The sequence below is a fragment of the Stomoxys calcitrans genome, chromosome 1 (assembly GCF_963082655.1).
Source record: "Stomoxys calcitrans chromosome 1, idStoCalc2.1, whole genome shotgun sequence".
Classification (NCBI taxonomy): Eukaryota; Metazoa; Arthropoda; class Insecta; order Diptera; family Muscidae; genus Stomoxys; species Stomoxys calcitrans.
In genome coordinates this window covers 164,709,228-164,734,291 of record NC_081552.1, presented here as the reverse complement: position 1 = coordinate 164,734,291, position 25,064 = coordinate 164,709,228, and the positions used below count along the sequence as shown (strand labels likewise).

Below are 25,064 nucleotides of genomic sequence, written 5' to 3'. Positions count from 1 at the left end.
TCTCGATCATCGTTGTTCGCTTCCTAGAAGCTTTAATTTTTGCATAATTATTGGAAACCTCCACATTCACTATATCAAGTTTCGTGTAGATATTCTAATCCATTCAAATGTTATAGAATTATTCCAAGGATTTTTCGACTGCATTCGAAGAGCGTATTTTGAAAATATGGCGAGGGTTATTTCAGGTACATTTTTTTATTTTCCATCGTTGTTCGGTTTCTAGAAGCTTTAATTTTTCCATAATTATTGGAAACATCCACATTCACTATGTCAAGTTTCGTGTAGATATTCTAATCCATTCAAATGTTATAGAATTATTCCAAGGATTTTCGACTGCATTCGAAGAGCGTATTTTGAAAATATGGCGAGGATTATTTCAGGTATATTTTTTTTTATTTTGATTTTGATTTATGATTTACCTGGAGAAGCTCGAAGAAATCTTTATTATTTTTTTCATAATTCTACACTTTTTTAGTATATCTTAAAAATGACATCTCCTTGACTAGTTTTCTAGATATAACACTTGAAATCGGACCAAAATACCTAAAAATTGTGTTTTTTTATCGGAAAAAGTCAACTTTGAAAGGCCGTATCTCCTAAACTAAAAACCTGCTATTTTTGAGAAAATTTTTATTTTTGTCACCTGTTTCCTCTGTTTGTGCCAGATTGTGACGATGGCCGCCGTTCAATAGTTTTCATCCAGATGGCGACTAAATATCGGGAAAAATTTTTGAAACGGCAAACATATCGGTTTTAGTAGATGGACGTACAAACAAGACACCGTCACATAAGGCACGGGTAGACCACGAATGGCAAAACAGCATGTTTTGCATTTCGTCCACACAGTGTCTTACCGATTTCGCAAATTTTTAAGCCATTTTAGAGAACAGAGTAAGGACTAAAATATATCCCAGTATAGATGCGCTAAAGAAAGCCATTGTATGGGCAGATTACATTCCTGCAGCTTGCAACTCGATTTTTTACCGACTCAAAACATTAGTCATTGCAGAAAGTGGTCATATCCAGTAAAAGTAAATGGAATCTGAAATTTAGATTACCTGCACACATTTTTTTCATTTGAATCAATAAAAAATATTCTCACACAAAAAATTTTGTAGTTTGAATTGATAACACTTCGTGTCAGCTACCTTGTATAAACCAAAAGAAGTTGAAGAAGTCAAATAAAAGACCATTTTTTATGAGGGCCATATGCACATAAAACCTATTGGCAATAACCCAATGTCCTAAATCAAAAAGAGGTGCTAAATTTCCGGTGCATATATTTTTTCTTTTGTCATCTTTACGTTCGAACGTAAAGACGATCAACAATATACGAGTATATATTTTCTTTATAGGATCTCATATGCATATATTTTCTTTAAAGGATCAGGTTGTAATAAACGAAATGATCGAATTAGCATACCCCCATCCTATGGCGGTGGGTAAAAAATCACATTCTCTGCGTGGGTAGCAATATTGCTACTACCAAAACAATATTTGTTTTCAAAAACAAACCAAAATGAACTTGTACTCTAGTTAGGGGGAGAAGAAGAAATTTATCTTGAACACCCAGTAAAGAGAAAACACGCTGTTGCCATTTCATATTAAAAAACTTAAAGAATGGTTTAATGTGGGCATGGTATTTAATTATGGTATGGTAACGAACTGAAGAATATTTTCTTTATGAATATAATTTTTTGAATATTGACTTTGGATGACACTCTCATGGTAAACAGTAAATAATTCCAAGGAACGCATTGTATAAATAATACAAGGTAGCCCATTGCCATTACAGTACCATTTTGAATTTCGTAGAAAATCGTATATAGCAGCCAAAATGAAGTTAACCGCTATAGTAATCTTGATTTTCGTTGTGCATGAAAGTATTGCTGAAACTCGTTACTGTGGTGCAAAGTTAGATGAAGCCATGCGCTTAATATGCGGAACAACAGGTTTTAATATCAGATCAAAGAAATCAGGTGATAATTGCAGAGATATTCTTGCGTAAATCTACATTAGCAACCCAAATATTTTTTCTATTTAAAAGATTATTTGGGCTCCGATGGCATTTCGCAAACACTACACCCAACAAATGTATTTGCAGATATTCTCATTAGCGAAAAAGCCAATATGATGGCTAAAATTCGTCGACGTCGTGAAGGTATTGTCGATGAGTGTTGCAGATTGAAAGGTTGTACATACAACGAGCTGTATTCATATTGTAACTAATATAGTTGCGTAAAATCGGAAGGTGTAATCTGATGATCAAATAGTCAGATATGCATTAAAAAAGTAAAATAATAAAACCCAAAGCTTACCCCATGCTTAAGGTTAACATACAATTATTTTAAGTAATAAATTTTTACACTACCTGCATTTTAATCAAACAAACATTGAAATCAATATGACTTTAAAGGATCTAACTCTGGGTAAGGATAAATATCGACAAATAATAAAATCCTCTTGGTATGTACTCAGATATCCGCGTGAACCCAGAGTACGGGGAAATAATAATTCCTGTCACAAAACATGAAGCCTATTACGCGTCCATGTAAGTAAGTTCTGGGCCTAGACTAAAGAGTAACACATTATGCTCTCAAGAGATTGGTCATTATCAAATAAATGTCGGACTTTAAAAAAAGTGCAACTCATTCACGACAATATGAACTTATTATAACCACGCCAGTTTACTTTTGCAAGATTGTTCATATTTGCAAATTACACCTGATTTCCCATTAAAACACATCTACCATAAAAATAAGAATTTCTTATGCTAAATTTGTTATTTATTGTTAACTAGATTTAAAAAACAAGCATAAACTATTGAAAAAAAAAGTTATGCGAAAAAATCGGAGGTTTTCTTCTGCTGTGTCTTTTGTTGAACCATCTGAAAAACGGCTCGCTCTCTTAACTACCTCAATACTCTCAAATCTCGTTGATCAACCATTTCGCTTTCTGCCCATTCCTCCACATAATCTAAATTTTACCTAAATTGCAAGATTATATGTACATAACAAAATTATGTGAATTTTTTGCCTCAGGAAGAAATAAACGAAGAAACCAATCTTTAAAGATGGCACCGATAATGAACAGGTCAATTACCATTTCCAACTGCAATCAGTTATAGTTAATGGGATCATATTGCGTTTGAACAACACAAGAAAGTAACTCGCTGCTTTTCAGTTTTTGTACCAAGAGCTGATATTTTAAAGTAACATTTGGATTTTGTGGCAATCATTTCCAATAAAATCCGGCCTCATCAGTGCTATAGAACTGATGAGATAATCCAACCTCTTCAATCTTCGTCTTTTGCTTCATACTGAAAGGATTCACCAACTGGGATTGCCAGGAAAGATCTTCTCCACATATTTTAAGCAAGCGAAAGCCGTTTCTCTTTTTTAAGTTCTGAAGACATCTATCGATGGAACTGAATCCCTAACTATTTTCTTTAATATAATTTTGAATATTTTTCGCCTTTTCTTTTAACATAAGTCCACAAATAGGAATAATTTTGTCTCTCTTTTTCAAAAACCATCAGTATAATGCATTCTCCATGTTTATGTGTGTCTCAGTGGATTTTTATAACCACCACTGAATATATACTTCCCATTATCTTTATTCTTTAAATTTAGAAACAAAAGGTCATGCCAGTCATGCACATATTAGTAGAGCAATAAGAAACAATGCGAGCCAGTTCAGCAACATTTCGAAAGGTATGCCAATTGATGGATCAGGTAGCTTCTTTACCGTAATATTCCACAAATTAAAATCCGATTTGCCGAAAACAAAAAAAATGCCTAATGTAATCAAAACAAAAAACGGGCACACATAAAAAATAACATAATTTTTTTCAGCAGATTTTTGTACTTACAATAGAACAGCGGATTTTGTTTGCCGATTTAACCGACCGAAATGATTGCTAATGATGACAGCAACCCTCATTATCAGCAGCCAGAAACTCCTGTTTAAGCAAATATTTTTGCTGTTTTCAATAACAAATTTGATTGAGTGTAGATTTTTTTTATCCAAATTTATTCGCAAAATTTTTATGTATTTTTTTCTAAATGCTCTAAAATTTCTGATTATTTTCTTTGTACCCACCACCATAAGATGGGGTATACTAATCTAGTCATTCCTTTTATAACAAATCGAAATATTCGTCTAAGACCCCATAAAGTATATACATATGTATGTTCTTAGTCGACTCGACATTCTAAGTCGATCTAGCCATGTACGTCCGTCGAAATCACGATAGCGGTCGAATGCGTAAAGGTATCCGCTTGAAATTTTGTATAAATTCTAACCATTAATGCAGGTCATTGGGAACTGCAAATAGGCCATATCGGTTCAGATTTAGATATAGCTCCCATATAAACTGATCTCCCGATTTGACTTTTTGAGCCCCTGGAAGCCGCAATTTTTGTCCGGTTTGGCTGAAATTTTGCATTAAGTGTGCAAAGTACGGTCCAAATCGGTCTATAACCTGATAAAGGTCTAAAAAAAACCGATCACCCGATTTAACTTTTTGAGCCCTAACAAGCTGCAATTTTTGTCTGACCGTCTGCAAAGTACGGTCCAAATCGGTATATAACCTGATAAAGGTCTAATAAAAACCGATCACCCGATTTAACTTTTTGAGCCCTAACAAGCTGCAATTTTTATCTGACTTGGCATGTGAAAATTTGCATGTGGTGTTCTGTTGTGATTTCCAACAACTGTGTTAAGTTTGGTCCAAATCGGTATTTAACATGATATAGCTCCCATATAAACCGTTCTTCCGATTTGACTTCTTTAACCTTTCCAAGCCGCAATTTTTGTCCGATTTGGCTGAAAAATCGCATGAAGTGTTCTGTTACAACTTCCAACAACATTGCTAATTACGGTTCAAATCAGTCAGTCTTGATATAGTTCCCATACACACTTACTTCGAAGGAGTAAAGCTAGGCGCTTGTATTTTAGGTAATTTAAGCAAATGCTGGTGGGAGACACCTCGAATCATGGTGCTAGAGATTTTAGAATGAGCGCAGAAGATCGAGGTGCTTGGAACGCTATTCTACGTTCGGCTAGTGGAACAAATGTTTGTCATAGCCAATATAAGTAAGGTCAGTTGGAATTTGTAAATGCCATATAAACCCAACTGGGCTCTTAACTTCCTAAGCCTTTAGAAGGAGTAATTCTTTTCGGATTTAGCTGACTTAATGTACAATGGCTTCTACCATGACCTTCAACATATCTGTCAAAAATCAAAGATTTGTACTGTCTACAACTACATCTATGTTTCTCAATATGTTGTTCCCTCGTAATGAAAGGGAAAATTCTAGAGACAATATACACCTGATGGTCAGGGTTCTAGCGCGACAGAAGCCAGGACTGAAAATTGTGCATATAAATGCTCAGAGCCTTAAGAACAAAATTGATGAGTTTCGCTATATATTTGAGAAATCCGGTGTTGACGTTATTGCGGTCTCTGAGACATGGTTTCAACCACATTATGGGAATAGACTGGTATCTGTAGATGGTTACAGGTTTTTAAGATCCGATCGGGATGGCAGAGGTGGTGGAGTTGCTATCTATATAAGACATGACATAGATTTCAGACCCATTGCTTCGTCTAGTTCAACAGACAAAGTTGAATATATTTTTGCCGAACTTCACTGTTTGCGTAGAAAAGTTCTGGTTGGGGTTGTATACCTTCCGAACAAAAGAGTGCAATATGATGACTTGGTGCAGATACTTGAGGATATAAATTGTCATTATAATGATATTATAGTCACTGGTGACTTTAATAGTAATGTGCTTGAAGAAACACATTTGACGGGGAGCATGCAATCAATAGGGTTGCATGTTGTTAATTCCAATACTGCCACACACTATACAATGACAACAGAGACTCTTATTGACTTGTTCTTCGTAAGTTCCAAGACTGATGTTAAGTTATATGATCAATTATCGGCACCCCTATTTTCAAAACATGATTTATGTTTTTTGACTTATGGCGTTCCAATGGAATATACAAGTATAACATATACGTACAGAGACTATAGAAACATTGATTATAACTCACTACTTTGTGAAATTGGCACCGTTCAGTGGCAGAAACTTTATGGCATTATGGCAGATTGCATTTCTTCAACATAATGTGAGTCAGATTTTCGACAAATGTGTTCCGATGAAGACCCGAACTGTTTTTTCGAATGGGAATCAGTGGTTTGATAATGATATTAAAGTATTGATACGTAAAAGAGATTGTGCGTACTCTCGATGAAAGCGTTTTAGAACACCTGAACTCTTTAATGATTACAAGCGTGCGAGGAATCAGACCACTTCTTGTATAAAGACGAAGAAAATAGCTTATTTTAGTCGTAAATTTCAAGAGGCATTGAACACGAAAGATACTTGGAGACATATTAAGTCAATTGGAATAGGAAGTGATAATGCATCAATTGATAGACATGTTGATTTAGATGAGATTAATAGGAGTTTCTTGAACATATCTTTTCCTGAGCCAAACGTACATTTCTACGACAGTGAATTTAGTAACGTAAACCATAGTAGTAACAACACCTCACCAGACCTACGTTTTGATCTTGAGCGTTTTGAACAAAGCGATATCGTTAGCGCTGTAGAATCAATTAAGTCTAATGCCATTGGTTCTGATGGTATTGACCCAAGATTCTTTAGGATAATTCTACCCTTTATTCTTCCGTATATGTGCCATCTTTTTAACAATATTATTTTAAGGAGTTGCTATCCACAGTCTTGGAAACGGGCAAGGATAGTCCCAATACCAAAGAATAACCAGGAATTTAGGCCAATAGCAATACTTCCATTCGTCTCTAAGATATTTGAAACTCTAGTCAACCGGAAAATATCTGAATATATTGCGAATAATTCCCTGCTAACAGATTTTCAATCTGGTTTCCGGCCAAAGCACAGTTGCACTACTGCACTTTTGAAAGTAGTTGAAGATGTAAGGAGTGATATTGACAGCGATAAATTTGCCTTTCTTGTTCTTTTAGATCATTCGAAAGCCTTTGATTCCGTTGATCCCAATATACTTTTCCTTAAACTGAAACATTTATTTAAATTTTCTGAAAGAACAACGGATCTTATATATTCCTATCTTACGAATAGAAGCCAATCGGTATGTGTTGATAGCCGCTGTTCTAGTTATCTTCCAGTCTCAAGAGGTGTTCCACAGGGGTCTGTATTGGGCCCACTCCTTTTTTCCTTATATAGCAATGACCTTCCTTGACAGTTGCGCAACTGTGGTATTCATATGTATGCCGACGACGTACAGCTGTATATGAGCTCCTCGCCGGGGAGGTTGATCGATGGCGTACTTCGACTAAATAATGACTTGGATAGGATAAACACATGGGCAAACGCCAACGGACTACTTTTAAATCCAATAAAGTCAAAGTGCCTTGTAATTGGTAGGAATCGGGTGACAATGCCGCCCAATCTTGATGTGGCAATTGCTGGAGCCCCAATTGAGATTGTTTCATCTGCAAGAAACCTTGGTTTGGAGTTTGATGATAGACTTTCATGGAAGAATCATGTCAGTATGACAGTGGGCAGGACCTACGGCGTTTTACGAAACTTATATATGAGTCGACAGTATACCCCTTTGTCAATAAGAATGCTTTTGGCTAGGATATTTATTCTGCCGAAACTATTATACTCTTGCGAGGTTTTTTACGGTTGTGATGTAACTCATAGGAATAAATTGCTGGTGGCCTTTAACGATGTCGTTAGATGCATTTTTGGTTTGCGTAGAAGAGACCGGATATCTGACTTTGCCAGACAAGTATATGGTGTCTCTTTTAACTCGTTCCTTAAGATACGCTTGTTGCAAATGATCCACAAGATAATTTATACCAATGAACCGTCATATCTGGCTTCTGTTTTGCGTTTTGCTAACTCTACAAGAGGTAAACAAGTAATACAAATACGTCATCAATATCGTGTATCTGAACAACAGTTCTTTGTTAATGCTATACGTCTCTGGAATAATCTTCCCAATAGTATTCAAATTATAAGTAATGAACGACAGTTCAAATCTTTGATTTATAATCATTTTAATTAATTATTTGTTTTGCTTTTTTTTATAACTATTTTTTTAATTTACTTTATTAGTAACTTTGATTAAATTGTTAAATTTTCTTTAAAGTTTCTTTATCTTCTTTTTTTTTGTTTTGTTTAAACCTTTTTTTAACTTAAATATTGTATCAGTAACTTTGCTTAAATTGTTAAATATTTTGTACCAATTATTGTTCTATTTAAATGAAAACTTGTTGAACTCATTGTATTTATCAATTTACTAACCCATGCTTTATATAAGACACTGTCTTTTGTATGGGTTTTATCATAATAAAAATACAAATACAAATATTCTCTGAATCGATCTTTAGCCTGATACAGCCCCATTTAAACCGATCTCCTGATTATTCTTCTTGAGCCACTACAAGGCAAAATTTTTATTCGAACGGACTAAAATATTACCAATGGTCTTCAAGATTTAGTTAATTTATGGTCCAAACTATAACTTGATATAGCTCAAATTCTTATTATTCTTTGTATGACGAAAAAGATATATCGCGAAAAGAACTTGACAAATGCGATCCATGGTGGAGGGTATATAAGATTCGGCCCGACCGAACGCTCTTAATTGCTTTAAGTTAAAAAGTATTTTTATACCCTCCACCATAAGATGGGGGGTATACTAATTTCGTCATTCTGATTGTAACTACTCGAAATATTCCTCTGAGACCCCATAAAGTATATATATTCTTGATCGTCGTGAAATTTTATGTCGATCTAGCCATGTCCGTCCGTCCGTCCGTCCGTCCGTCCGTCCGTTCGTCCGTCTGTCTGTCGAAAGCACGCTAACTTCCGAAGGAGTAAAGCTAGCCGCTTGAAATTTTGCACAAATACTTCTTATTAGTGTAGGTCGGTTGGTATTGTAAATGGGCCATATCGGTCCATGTTTTGATATAGCTGCCATATAAACCGAGATATCCGATGATATCCAACAACTGTGCCAAGTATGGTTCAAATCGGTTTATAACCTGATATAGCTGCCATATAAACCGATTTTGGGTCTTGACTTCTTGAGCCTCTAGAGAGCGCAATTCTTATCCGATTGGAATGAAATTTTGCACGACGTGTTTCGTTATTATATCCAACAACTGTGCTAAGTATGGTTCAAATCGGTCCATAACCTGATATAGCTGTCATATAAACCGATCTGGGGTCTTGACTTCTTGAGCCTCTAGAGTGCGCAATTCTTATCCGATTGGAATGAAATTTTGCACGACGTGTTTTGTTACAATATCCAACAACTGTGCCAAGTATGGTTCAAATCGGTCCATAACCTGATATAGCTGCCATATAAACCGATCTTGGGTCTTGACTTCTTGAGCCTCTAGAGGGCCCAATTCTTATCCAATTTGGATGAATTTTGGCACGTAGTATTTTGTTATGATATCCAACAATTGTGCCAAATATGGTTTAAATCGGTCCATAACCTGATATAGCTGTCATATAAACAGATCTGGGGACTTGACTTCTTGAGCTTCTAGAGGGCGCAATTCCTATCCGATTTGGCTGAAATTTCGCAAGACGTTTTTATACCCTCCACCATAAGATGGGGGGTATACTAATTTCGTCATTCTGATTGTAACTACTCGAAATATTCGTCTGAGACCCCATAAAGTATATATATTCTTGATCGTCGTGAAATTTTATGTCGATCTAGCCATGTCCGTCCGTCCGTCTGTCTGTCGAAAGCACGCTAACTTCCGAAGGAGTAAAGCTAGCCGCTTGAAATTTTGCACAAATACTTCTTATTAGTGTAGGTCGGTTGGTATTGTAAATGGGCCATATCGGTCCATGTTTTGATATAGCTGCCATATAAACCGATCTTGGGTCTTGACTTCTTGAGCGTCTAGAGTGCGCAATTCTTATCCGATTGGGATTAAATTTTGCACGACGTGTTTTGTTATGATATCCAACAACTGTGCCAAGTATAGTTCAAATCGGTTTATAACCTGATATAGCTGCCATATAAACCGATCTTGGGTCTTGACTTCTTGAGCCTCTAGAGAGCGCAATTCTTATCCGATTGGAATGAAATTTTGCACGACGAGTTTCGTTATTATATCCAACAACTGTGCCAAGTATGGTTCAAATCGGTCCATAACCTGATATAGCTGTCATATAAACAGATCTTGGGACTTGACTTCTTGAGCTTCTAGAGGGCGCAATTCCTATCCGATTTGGCTGAAATTTCGCAAGACGTTTTTTATTGTTATTTTCAACAACTGTGTCAAATAAAGTACAAGTCGGTTCATAACCTGATATAGCTGTCATATAAACCGATCTTGGGTCTTGACTTCTTGAGCCTCTAGAGGTCGCAATTATTATCCGATTTGCCTGAAATTTTGTACGACGGATTCCTTCATGACCATCAACATTCGTGTTTATTATGGTCTGAATCAGTCCATAGCCCGATACAGCTCCCATATAAATCGATCACTCTATTTCACTTGTTGAGCTCACAAAGAGCGCAATTCTTATTCGAATTGGCTGACATTTTACACAGGTTTCCAGGTCTCGCTCTAATAGCAGAGCAAATCTTTTCGTATATCCTTTTTTTGCCTAAGAAGAGATGCCGGGAAAAGAACTCGACAAATGCGATCCCTGGTGGAGGGTATATAAGCTTCGGCCCGGCCGAACTTAGCACGCTTTTACTTGTTTTTTTCTAAGCTTTTTGACAAGTTTTTATTCCAAATTTATGCTTTACAAACGAATATTTTATTTTAGCTGATTGTAAGCACTGATTAAAATGTGTTTATAAAATTGCAATTTTTTCCAAATTTTGACCATGAACATTCCGCTAAGGAACAGGGGCAAACTTTTCACATATCAATGAGTGCAGCCCGATTCAAGTTTAAGCTCAATGATAAGGCGTCTCCTTTTTATAGCCGAGTTCGAACGGCGTGCCGCAGTGCGACACCTTTTTGGAGAGAAGTTTTACATGGCATAGTACCTTACAAAATCAATCAAAAAGCAAACAACTAGATGAACTCCTAAGTTATAACAACTACGCGTTGAAATTACAAGATATAAGCTGTTTAATTTTTCAGCTTTTGCACTTGAGTTCATATTTGGAGTATTCATTGGAAGGAAATATTACAAATATTACATTTACATCCTATGGTGGATGGTATGAAAACTGTCGGAAAAACACATCCATGTGTCAGAGAGCCATAAATCTATTATATATTTGGGAACCCACCACAATGGATTATGCCAAAATTTTATACAAAATGAATTTATTTAAAGGACATAATTTTATTCTATATACCAAACTTTGACAGAAGCCAGCAATAATTAATGCTTCTATGAACCGAACAAGGATGATCGAGAGACCGGTTTACATGGGAGCTATATCAGGTTGTAGACTGATTTGGGCCGTATTTGCCGCAGTTGTTGGAAGTCATAAAATTTCAGACAAATCGGAAAAACATTGCGGCTTGTAATACTAGGTTTTAGGAGGGATAACCAGCATATTTTTCCAATGTTCTAGCCAGATTTTGAACCCACGCGTTTTGCATCATTGGCGGACGTGCTTACTTCTGCGCTTCAATGACACGAATTCGATATCCACATTCGGGGCGAAATGTCCCCATCTTAAAACTCTACCAAAAGAGGACTTATATATCGACCATTGCAATATAGGGCTCAAATAAAAGGTGTAAGAGCGCTACAGAAGGCGCTGCGCCGATGAAGCCTATGAAGCAGTTCTGTCCTTGCCTAGAGCGACGTAAACCGTATTTAGTACATATTTTAATACGTTACCCTCTCATTTTGTCAGATTGTTCGCTTAGCAATTTTCATGAATGTTACATATCTTTTTTTGGTTTGAGCCTCCTCATATCTAAAAAAAATTCCGAGCCTAATAACCCACATATGTGTGTCTATGTCCCCTATTATATAAAGTCTGTGCATACGTATGTATTGGTATTCATTGCTCAAACTCAAGATAGCTGCAGTCAGTATAGCTAAGGATCTAAAGGACATTTCATGAAGAGACCTCTCCGCAAAAGCGCTGATTTGGCAAACTCTTCAAAGAGTAGGCCACCACATAGGAGTTTAGCCAACTGCATATTTGTTCTAATGTTTATCTAATCAAACGAACTTTTCTTCAAATACAACATAAACTTTCTTTTCCAGCTCTGTGTATCTTTTTTGTGGATTCCTTCGAAAGTTTCCAGAAAAATCGTTGTCCTTGCACAGTTCTTGTTTGTTAAGTTTTACCGCACCAACGAGGAAGACGACAAGGACAACGACAATATGTGAATGTGTCCGTTGGTATGTGTTCGAGTGTGTATGGGAACTTTTGTGGCAATTTACTGATGGTGTTCTAATGCCAAGTTGGGTTATTTATAATGGAAAATATCGTTAGGAACAAAGCCGGCCTAAAGGATGTCACAAGAAATTAGCACATGTGTCATAATTTATAATGGCATAATTCAAGTATGCTTAAGCAACACCAGAGAAATTTGCCTCCCGTTTTTCAGGTTGTTAGCCTGAACCCAAATTTTGGGCACATGTTTATTGGTTTAGTGCTAATGTCATTCTAGATTAAATACATATATGTTGAATGCTCTTCCCAGATCGAATACACAGAAAAAAACAGATATTCGAAGACATAAGCAGCATTAGCATAAAAAAATAAAATCAAATAATTAGAAGAATTCAGCGAACGGTGATGGTTATTCGATAATCAATATTCGAATGCTTATCAATTTTCTTCATTTTCTTGATTTTAACATCTTAAGATTTAATAAAAGAATTTGCATTACTTTCTCAAAGTGTACTATACACTGTTCCTTGCCTCAGTGATGCTGAACATGTTCGAACTAAGGTTGTTGTATGGCCTTAGTGGGGGATATACACCCATTTGTAACATATATGTATGTATGTAAATCTTATAGTCATTAGGTACTAAAACAATCGATTTGAAAGCACTCTCTAATTAGGTCACAATATATACGACTGCCGGGGTGTTTCTGGAATTTCAGCTAAGTTTATTTTTGTTATCCTTTTGAGGCAAAACAAACGGACAACCACAAAGCTAACATCCTAATAGGCATAATTGAATAGTTCAGCATAACAAGTAGTGAGATTTAGTAATTCAATTACGCTAAACTTGAAAAGCGTGCTTTAAATATGTGTATTCTGAAAGGGATTTATATGATAATAAATACAATTGGGTGGAATACCTGAAATGTCACATAAGGTCGAGTGCGAGGCACAGCTGCCAACGGCACAGTCTTGGATTGACGGAATCCTGGTATTGCCTTGTGCGAGCTCATTTAACACAAGTGAATCAAAGCAAGAGGACAGAGTAGATTTGGGGTCTATATTGAGAATCCAGGGAGTGAGAACTGCTTCCGAATGCCTGACCATAATACGGTCCTGCAGGCAAAAAACCGGGCGATCTCGGAATGCGTGAGGTGGCATGATATTAACGAGAGGACGTCGAGCGTGAATATCTTTATGGCCAGTAAACTGGCCATCAGAGCAATAACAACCAGGAAGTAAGATGTAAACAGTATAGGAGTGTAAGACGGAGACTAACGCTTTCTCTGAGGAAGGCACGATCCGTATTGTTTGGGTGCCGTGCCATAGCGGAGTATGGGTGAATGAAAGAGCAGATGATTTGATTTGGCAGTGACGGCCAGAGAACTACCGTCGATAAACTTGGTTAACCCGAAACCTTTCGGGTCGACGCAGTGCGATTTAAGGGCATGGGCGACAAAAGCATGTAACACTGTGAAACAACAAAACAGTCGGTAGGACGACGAAAATCGTATAGGTGATTCGGATTGTGAGAGGTCGAGGCTCAAGTCTAGCTTTCGGTATCATAACGGGACACATAGGACAACGAGATCACTAATGCTATCACTTGCCGTAGCATGAATTGGGCATGTGGGAGAGATGATGATTCGTTGGAACATTTCCTAAGTCATTGACCGGCTTTCCCGTCTAGCAGACACCGGCGCTTTAGGGAACACAATAGCAGACATGAACCGATTTAGGGGCGTGGTATGGAGAAAAAGCTAGGGTTTTTTTAGTAGCACGGATATTAAGTCTTATATTTTTATATCCAACACCAGACCCCAAAAAGTACATATATGATTGATCGTCTCGACATTCTGAGTCGATCAAGCCATGTCCGTCCGTCTGTCACAATCGCGATAGCGGTTGAACGAGTAAAGTTCGTCGCATAAAAATTTGTACAGATTCTTTGTATTGATGTAGGTCATTAGGGATGGGCCTTATCGATTCAGATTTGGATGGAGCTACCACAAAAACCGATTTTCCGATTTGATTCCTTGAGCCATTACAAGTCGTAATTTTTGTACGATTTGCCTGAAATTTTGCATGTAGTGTTCTGTTATGACTTCCAACAACTGTGCTTAGTACGGTTTAAATCGTTCTATAATTTTAAATAGCTGCCGTATAAATTGATGTCCTGATTTGACATCTTGAGCGCATAGAGTTCCAAATCGATCTATAACCTGATGTAGCTCCCATTTGAACCAATCTTTAGATTTGACATCATAAGCCTCTGGAAGCTGCAATTTTTGCTCGATTTGGTTAAAATTTTGCACGTAGTGTTCTTTTCGACTTCCAACAAAAATACCAAGTATAGTTTAAATCAGCCTTAAGCCACATAAACTGATCTCCTGATTATCTTTGTTCAGTTCCTAGAAGCTATAGTGTTTATATGGTTTCAGAGAAATTTGGTACGTAGAGTAAAGTTATGCCCCTCAATTAAATTTATTTTGTGTAAATTCGCCTTGGCCGAACTAGCATTTTTTTACTTGTGTGAGGTTATTCTTTAGTATTTGGAGATCGAAACAAAAAAATTAAAGGCTTAGGTGTATGTCCATAGTGGGATGGGGCATATTAATATCCGCACCCTTTTTTTATACCTTCCACCATAGGATGGGGGGTATACTAATTGCATCATTGTGTTTGTAACTACCCGAAATATTCGTCTGAGGCCCCATAAAGTATATATATTCTTGATCGTCGCGACATTTTATGTCAATCTAGCCATGTCCATCCGTCTGTCCGTCCGTCTTGAGACTCTAGAGGGCGAAATTCTTATCCGATTGGAATGAAATTTTGCACGACGTGTTTTGTTATGATATCCAACAACTGTGCCAAGTATGGTTCAAATCGGGTAATAACCTGATATAGCTGTCTTATAAACCGATCTTAGGTCTTGACTTCTTTTGCACGACGTGTTTTGTTATGATATCCAACAACTGTGCCAAGTATGGTTCAAATCGGGTAATAACCTGATATAGCTGTCTTATAAACCGATCTTGGGTCTTGACTTCTTTTGCACGACGTGTTTTGTTATGATATCCAACAACTGTGCCAAGTATTGTTCAAATCGGTTTATAACCTGATATAGCTGTCATAAAAATAGATCTGGGGACTTGACTTCGTGAGCTTCTAGAGGGCGCAATTCCCATCCGATTTGGCTGAAATTTTGCATGACGTATTTTATTCTTACTTTCAACAACTTTGTTAAATAAGGTTCAAATCGGTTCATGACCTGATATAGCTGACATATAAACCGATCTGGGATCTTGACTTCTTGAGCCTCTTTAGTGCGCAATTCTTATCCGATTGGAATGAAATTTTGTACGACGGATCCTCTCATGACCATCAACATACGTATTTATTATGGTCTGAATCTGTCCATAGCCCGATACAGGCACCAAAGGGCGCAATTCTTATTCGAATTGGCTGACATTTTACACAGGTCTCCAACATATAATTTAATTGTGGTTCAAACCGGACCATATCTTGATATCGCTCTAATAGCAGAGAAAATTTTTCTTATATCTTTTTTTGCCTAAGAAAAGATGCCGGGAAAATAACTCGACGAAAGCGATCCATGGTGGAGGGTATAAAAGATTCGGCCCGGCCGAACTTAGCACGCTTTTACTTGTTTCAATTAAAAGTTGCTAAACTGATCAGACATAGCGCGCTATAAGGCTTTAGATAAGAAAGGCAGTATACCAACTGGACGGTACTCATTGTTAGCTTTGGGAACAATTTTATCAAATTTCCACCCAGCAGTAAAAAGTGACTTGGTAAGAATTGTGTTAAAAATGTGTGTTATGACTCTATTAATTTAGGTATTAATATATACAAAAAGCGTGGGTTGATTTCGTCCAAACCAGTAGCATTGGACTTTATATATTGAATTCAAAGAAAGACTTCATTCTCACTAACACACAAAATGTGAATGGGTTTTCAATGCTTACAGTAGTTAGTTCCTCAAATATATCTGTGAGAGGCTACAAAAACTCAATGTTTATACACCTTTTATTAAGCTCGTAGATGCCGATATAGATACCTTAAATTCTTGAAAGCTATCGCCAATACCTATGTTCCGAGTTTTTTCCATTTGCTCCTGACATCTAAGTAATTTTGAAATTTTAGTATAATAATTAAATATGAGACCTTGGCAGGGTTTATATGCTTCACCACAGTTTTTCTTGCAGATTTTAATTGATAATGGAAAAAACTGCGTTTTGAAACTTTCTTGGTGCTTAGAGGCTTCATTTCTATCAGTTATCAGCATTTCAATGCAGTTATTGAACCAAGGTGGTTGTTGCAATTTTATTGAAACATCATAGTCCTATAGCTCTAGTATTTTGTTTTAAAAAAGTCCACTAGCTCATTAACAGTACTAAGGTGATAAGTCAAATTCCAGGGTATTTCACAGAATCTGCGATCAAAATCGCGAAATCAATATGCTTAAAATCTCGAAAGGGGTGTAAGGAATCGAAAACCGTATCATAGTCTCTGCGACCTTAACATCAACCTCCGCCTTCCCCCAAACCTGCTTCTATAGATGAGGTTCCGACCACACGGCGGAATAATTATAATAACTGTGCAGAAGATCCTACTATAATAGGAAATGAATAATTATAGGAACCGGCAGCCTCATGGCAAGTTTGACGGCCATGAGGCAAAAATAAGTATTCGGAAGACAGCAGCTCTGCCACCAAACTAAGGAATCAAAGGACGATGCCCTCTGATCCCTAAAATCATCAATATCAATGGTTCAACAAGAGATACAAACTGGGCCCCTGTACTGATGACGACAAATGGCTTACGGAAAAGGATTCGATTCGCCCAATGGAACGTTAGGACTTATAACCAAACTGGTCCGAGTGTGGATGGCGTATTGGCACATGTCAGTGGTATTGGTTTCTATCTAAGCAGAAGAATTGAGAGTACCCTAGTTGGATGGAACGTATTTTCCGACAGAATAATTATAGCTCGGTTGAACTCTAAAGGCCAAAACAGAATGAGCGCGTTGAGGAGCGTCATGTTAAAAAATGCAACTCTGGAAACAAATGCCAGAAATCAGATCCCACAATTTAAAAAATTTTATACTTTGACGAACAAAACCTCTTTCTACAGTGGCAGCACTGAATGATGCTCACTTCCAGGCGTCAAAACTGAAAATTTTTTAACTTTACCGATTTACTTTTGTGGTATTTGTGTGCGGAGTTGTATTTTTGCAACACGATACTCAAAAACAAAGCTGTTTTGGCCTTAAGTACCTAAAATTTCCATCGTGCAATGCTATGCGCCAAACGGAGACGCTGAAGCTGAGCTTAAGGAATAGTTTTATAACATGCTAGACAGTGCACTTTCGCAAATAAACCACAATGACCTGGTTATTCAAATGGGTGATTTTAATGCCAGGATAGGCTACCAAAATGATAGCCTAGAACATGTTATGGGTCGACAGGAAATGGAAGAGAAGAACGACAATGGTGACCTACTAATAGAAACATGCTCAAATCACAATCTGATGATTGGTGGATTAATGTTTATTCATAAAGACCAACCTAACATCACATGGACCCCTCTAAACCAGCCCTTCGCAAGCAACACCTTCAGATCGACAATATATGCATCAGCAAACGCTGGATCCATACCCTACTTGACGTAAGAACTAAACGAAGCGAAGAAATCGAAAGCGTCATATCTGATAGTGGCCTTTATGAGACTTAAATCTGCACCGATGATATGCAACCAAACAACAAAGAGAAATAAATTTCAAATATGGAGGCTGCAAGATGAAAACGTTAAATCTAGCTTTATAGTCATTGCTAAGAGAAAATATGAACAAAAGATGATCAACAATAGAAAGGAAATCGAATACACGTGGGAAAATATTAAATCGGCTATTCAAGAGTCTGCGAAGGAAGTAGTTGGACTTGACAAAAAAGATGTCAAAGAGTGGCTATCTTCAGAATATTGGAAGCTCGTCGAAGAGCGAAGAATCCAAAAAGCCTGACTCTTGTCTGTCCCTAACACTAGACATACAGCTGATCTACTTCAGACGGTAAATAATTTAACGATGCAAATAAGACGACAAGCTACAATAGAAAAGACAGGCGATAATTTTATAACAATTTTACACAGGATACTAAAATTTCAGCCAGAAAAGTTCTACACAACGGCAAACTCAGTTTAATTCTTGCTCTGGTGTCCGACATAGATATCTGCTATCGTCGTTTCTACCTTTACTGTATTGGACCTCGTGCTATAAATTTTCGTCAGCTCTAATATCCAACGAGGAATAACATGGCTCCTTAACGATTGTCTGGAGGACTTTGAATACGCCGACGATATAGTCCTACTCTGGCACACCTTTCAGCATATGCACGTGAAGCTAAATGACTTGCAGAACCAGTCTCAAAATGGATCTTAAAACCAACATCAAACAAGTAAAAGCGTGCTAAAATCGGCCGAGCCGAATCTTGGGAACCCACCAATATGGCTTCTGCTACAATTTTATACAATAAATTTAGTTGAAGCACATATTTTATGGTTTTTGGACCGTACTTAGCATAGTTGTTTGAAATGATAATAGAACACCATGTGCCAAATTTTAACTAAACTGGACGAAAATTGCGGCTTCCGGTGGCTAAAGATGTCAAACCGGGAGATCGGTTTATATGGCTCCTAAATCAGGTTATGGACAAATGTTGGACGTCGAAACACCGCATGCAAAATTTCAGCCAAATCGGATAAAAATTGCGGTTTGTAAGGACTCAAGATGTCAAATCGGGAGATCGGTTTATATGGGAGCTATATCTAAATCTGAACCGATTTGGCTCATTTGAAATCCCCAACGACAATATTAAGTATATGTGCAAAATTTCAAGGGGCTTGCTTCACGCGGTCAAACGCCCACCCTAGGCTGGTGGGTATAAAAAACGGAATCGCTGCGTATTAAGTCAACAAATGACTTGGCTTTCACCATTGATAGGCAAAATATATATCAAACGTCGGCAGCTTCACATATCTGGGCAGCGTCCTTTCCACAAATGGAGGAGCGAAACAGGATATCCTTAGCCGGATCCACAAGGCACGTGTAGAACTTGCCAAGCTTCGAAATATATGGCGTGCGAACAACAGAAGCATTATAACTAAATGCCGAAATATGACTAGTTACAGCAGAGATGAAAAAAAACAAGTACAAGCGCGCTAAGTTCGGCTGCGCCGAATCTTTGGAACCCATCACCATGGATTCTGCTAAAATATGGTAGCTATATCTAGTATTAGACCGAATTGAAACGTGCTGGTCGCAGTTGTTGAGAGTCATAACAGAACACTATTGTATATCCAAAATTTCAGCTAAGTTGGATACAAATCGGGGTTTGTAAGGGCTCAAGAAGTCAAATCAGGAGATCGGTTTGAATGGGAGCTATATCATGTTTTAAACCATACTTGGCACAATTGTTATGAGTCATAACAGAACACAATGTGCAAAATTTCAGCAAAATCGGACAAAAATTGCTGCTTCGAGGGGCTCAGGATGTCAAATCGGGAAATCGGTTTATATGGGAGCTATATCAGGTTATAGACCGAATTGGACCGTACTCAGCTCCGTTGCTGGGGGTCATAACAGAATACTATGTGCAAAATTTCAGCCAATTCGGGAGATCGGGTTATATGGGAGCTATATCAGGTTATAGGCCGATTTGGATAGGTCGATTTGGCACAGTTCATGAAAGTCACAACAGAACCCTATGTGCAAAATTTCAGCCAAATGAGACTAAAACTGTGGCTTACATGGGCTGAAAAAGACAAATCTGGAGATCGGCTTACATTGGAGCTATATCAAGTTCTTGACCGATTTGGACTGTACCAGCACACTATGTGCAAAATTTCGGAAAAATATATGGTTGCCAGGGGCTCAAGAAGTAAAATCGGGAGATCGGTTTATATGGGAGCTATGTCCACATCTAAACCGATATCTCCCAACGACCTGCATCAATATTAAGTATCTGTGCAAAATTTCAAGCGGCTAGCTCTACGCGTTCGACCGCTATCGTGATTTCGACAGACGGATGCACATGGCCAGTTCGAATCAGAAATTCAAGACGATCAATAACATATTCACTTAATGAGGCCCTAGGTTAATATTTCGAGGTGTTCCAAACGGAATGATCAGATTAGTATACTCCCATCCTATGGTGGTGGGTATAATAAGTAAAAGCGTACAAAGTTCGACCGGGCCGAAACTTAGGAACCCACCACCATGGATTCTGCTAAAAATTTATACATAATAAAATAAGTTGTAAGGCATAATTTTGTTCTACATACCAAACTTTGTCAAAACAGCAAAAATTAAAGCTTCTAGGAACCGAACAACGATGATCGAGAGACCGGCTTACATGCGAGCTATATCGGGTCATAGGCTGATTTTGGGCGAATATGGCACAGTTGTTGGAAATCGTAACAAAACATCGCATGCAAAATGTCAGCCTAATCGGACAAAAATTGTGACTTGTAAGGACTCAAGCAGTCAAATAGGAAGATCGGTTTATATGGGAGCTAAATCAGGTTAAAGACAGATTTGGACCGAACTTGGCACAGTTGTTGGAAGTCCTTACTAACCCTAAGTTCGTAATTTGGAGTATGGAATAAAAAAATAATAAAATGTTGATAATTCCACTAGCAGAGATTCTAGTTTACTGTCTCGTTCAGACTTTTTATACCCTCCACCATAGGATGGGGGGTATACTAATTTCGTCATTCTGTTTGTAACTACTCGAAATATATTCTTGATCGTCGCGACATTTTATGTCGATCTAGCCATGTCCGTCCGTCTGTCCGCCGTCTGTCTGTCGAAAGCACGCCAACTTCTGAAGGAGTAAAGCTAGCCACTTCAAATTTTGCACAAATACTGTATGTTGGTTGGTATTGTAAATGGGCCAAATCGGTCCATGTTTAGATATAGCTGCCATATAAACCGATCTTGGTTCTTGACTTCTTGAGCCTCTAGAGTGCGCAATTCTTATCCGATTGGAATGAAATTTTGCACGTAGTATTTTGTTATGATAGCCAACAACTGTGACAAGTATGGTTCAAATCGGTTCATAACCTGATATAGCTGTCATATAAACAAATCTGGGGACTTGACTTCTTGAGCTTCTAGGGGGCGCAATTCCTATCCGATTTGGCTGAAATTGTGCAAGACGTATTTTATTCTTACTTTCAACAACTGTGTCAAATAAGGTTCAAATCGGTTCATAACCTGATATATTTAGCTGCCATATAAACTGATCAGGGATCTTGACTTCTTGAGCTTCTAGAGGTCGCAATTATTATCCGATTTGCCTGAAATTTTGTACGGCGGATTTTCTCATGACCATCAACATACGTGTTTATTATGGTCCGAATCGGTGTATAGCCCGATACAGCTCCCATATAAATCGATCTCTATATTTTACTTCTTAAGCCCTCAAAGGGTGCAATTTTTATTCGAATTGTCTGACATTTTACACAGGTCTCCAACATATAATTTAATTGTGCTCCAAACCGGACCATATCTTGATATCGATCTATAGCAGTGCAAATCTTTGGTTCTATCCTTTTTTGCCTAAGAAGAGATGCCGTTATATCCTTTTTTGCCTAAGAAGAGATGCCGGGAAAAGAACTCGGCAAATGCGATCCATGGTGGAGGGTATATTAGATTCGGCCCGGCCGAACTTAGCACGCTTTTAATTGTTTTAAGATCAAAAGCCAAATTACTTTTGATATAAATTGCGGCTCCTATACCGTTTGAATAAAGATCGGTTTGTAATAAGTATTTATATGTAACCAGGAACTTTAAAAACAGCATTATTTACGTCTGGGTGGGCCTGGTTGTCCGATACGCATTCATTTGTGTATTTGTAGTAAAATATTTGGAAGCTACAATATAAATAAAAAAAAATTAATTTTGTGAATTCGTAAATCCGCTAGAGAAACACACAGATCAATCCTCGACGTTCTTAAAGTCGTTAGTGGATGCTCCTATTGAACTTCATATCGCAGTCGATAGAACGAATTTAACACTCTTCAAGAAAAGTCTTCCGTTTAAATGATTGTAGGATATGTTCCTCAGGCTTTTATGAACTTCAAAAATAGGATTAATCTCAACTACTTACCTATTCTCGCGTGTGTGTTTTCCATGAATAAAGTCAGCAATAATAGTACCATACGCAGGACCCTGCTGCAACTATTTGCGTCTATGTGTAAAGCCATTTTTAGCTAAATTTTTGTTTGTTTGCTAAGTTGATTGGAGTTGTAGAAAATCTCCAAAGTGTCCTTTATGGATTGGTGGGTGGTTGTTTCTGATCCTTTTACGATTTTCGTTTAGGTTATCTCCTTCAAGATGATTTTTTTTTGATCCTAAAGAAGCGAAGGCAGAAATAAATGAAATCTCCCTAGACGATATTCATTACATAAAAATGGAGATTTTTGTTTTCGTTATTATTGCCGGCGAAAGATAAATGATTGCGCGCATTTAAAACGTATACACCGTAAGTGCCAGTCTTACACACTCTAACATGGTTATATATGATGGGTTGTGTTGTTGGCTGCTTGAGGATTATTTGAGTTTTATTTGGTTAGTATGCCAGAATTGTTGTCTAAGGAACGCTTTATACAAAGTCTCGCGTTTATTTGTTTAAGAAAGTTTTAAATTCTACGTTTTACAATTTTTTATCGTTCCAACTTTACGTGTTGTGCATTTGTATTATTTTTGACGCTATTTCGTTTTTGCTTTTTTGTAATGTTTTAACTTTGTACCGCCCCTTAGCATTGGACGTCACACATTCCTTTGCTACAAGATTCAGACACATACACGCACATATAAGTGTTGCCCTGGTTTGGCTTATATTGTATTGTGCTGAAAGAGGTCCTTAATAAAACGTAACACAAAGGCCACCGACACCGCCACATATCAAATTGTAGGTACCTACACGCTATTCTGTACTGTAGGTTTTGGTTTTTTTTTTTTGTTTAGAATTTCTTTCTGCTTTCTTGACTGTCTTATGCCAGGATATAAATGCTATCGCTTGCACAAAAGTTTGCCGAATGTCTGTGCTTTTTATTTACTTGCAGGAGTTTTTCTCTCCGCGTTTGTTGTGAGTGAGAATTTTTGGGCATTTGTTATATGTTGTATTTAATGTCGCGTATTGGTCGTTTTATAACGTTAAATACATTTAGTTGTCTTCGGTAGGGTGTACGAGTATTTGATGTATAAAGGACATTAAAATAAATTTCTTATTTGTATTTTATGCCGTCAGGAGTCACACTCGGTTGTTTGTGTAGTGTGTGCGTTTGCGAGTGTGGATATGGACTAAGTCCTTAACGAAAATCTCACTTTATGGCTTATTCTGATCCTTTATTCGTTCCCGTTAGTAATACCTAATATGTAGCAACCTATATGAGTATATAGTCAGGTATATTCATACATGTACGTATGAATGTATGCCCATATGTCTGTCTGTAAGCCTGTGTATGCACATATACAAAAGCACAAAATCTTAACTTATTGCCACATGATTTCTGTTGCGTTTTTTCTTCAATGTTTTTGTTTTCCCTTTTTTTTGTTTCTTGCAGTCAGCCAAGGGCCAAACGATTCTGTATAAATCGTTATTCCTTGCTGGCATGCAGGATTGGTTGGGGAGGCAGAAAGGGGGTCTTGGAAGGTGGATCAGTACAAAACTTGGTAACTTTTCTTATTATTTTTATATTTGGCAACCGACTCGCTCTCAAACAAAGGGAAAAAATCTCCGTATCTGCAGAAATGCTGTTAAATCACATGTGTAAGTTAACTTTTTGCCTCATTGTTTTCTTTTTCTTTGCGGCAGCTTTCAAAGTTGTTTATATTTCTCTTTTTTTCGTTTGTTCGTTCGTTATTTGTTTGTTATTCTTCTTTCACTCTTCCTCTCCCTTTCCTTTTATACTGTTTTCTATCGTTATTTTATTCCATTTATATTGCTGCTTTCATTGTTGTTGTTGTTGCGACTGCTGTTATCCATATCCATATCCTTTCTTGAGGTTAAGAAGCCACCCTCGCCCTAACTTTCTCACTCAGTCGATGGCGATGTCCTGGCTCTTGGAAACTTTTGGTATTTGCGCCCCGTCTAACACAGCGTGTAGTTTATTATAAGTTTCTTTGAAGTTTTCCCATTTGACGTTGATGTTTTCTTGATGTTTCTTCGTCTGGGTCCAAAGTAACTTTGTCTTTTGCTGTTAGAATTAATTTAATATTTACCAATATTTCTGGGCAAAATTAATGTATTCCTGCCTTAACACCTCCGCAACAATGCCGGCTGTTTTCTGGCATTGCGATGGATGAATGTTTTTGTAGCATCAGTGGTTTGGTATTTTGGACGATTATTTTTGTTTGGATTCTTGATTATTTCAATTTGGCTGGTCTTGTTCCTCCGTTGTCATTAATATTTCATTAGACGAGTCCTGAAAGTGAGAGCAAACAAACAAAGTTAATAATGTTTATAATACTCGAAAACTTTTCATTCATAATCACAATGTATTGGCCAAAAAGTTAATTATTAGAATCAATAATGTTTAATAATTTAATGCTATGTTTCCAAACAATGACTTTGATATCGAAATTCACAACATCAAGTAGGAGT

General features: G+C 37.3%; 1 protein-coding gene across 4 annotated transcripts in view; it reads right to left on the bottom strand.

Annotated features, from left to right (window-relative positions):
* The window catches only part of LOC106091595 (uncharacterized), a 1,079,098-nt gene that overhangs the window by 566,226 nt on the left and 487,808 nt on the right, over positions 1–25,064 (bottom strand). For 2 of the 4 annotated variants that reach the window (XM_059363025.1, XM_059363028.1), the window contains exon 2: positions 22,566–24,885. In XM_059363025.1, coding sequence (XP_059219008.1) covers positions 22,566–22,662 — 97 coding nt within the window. In that variant the 5' untranslated portion in view covers positions 22,663–24,885. The remainder of the gene's footprint in view (positions 1–22,565; positions 24,886–25,064) is intronic. The other 2 variants (XM_059363031.1, XM_059363034.1) reach the window with 2 other exon arrangements.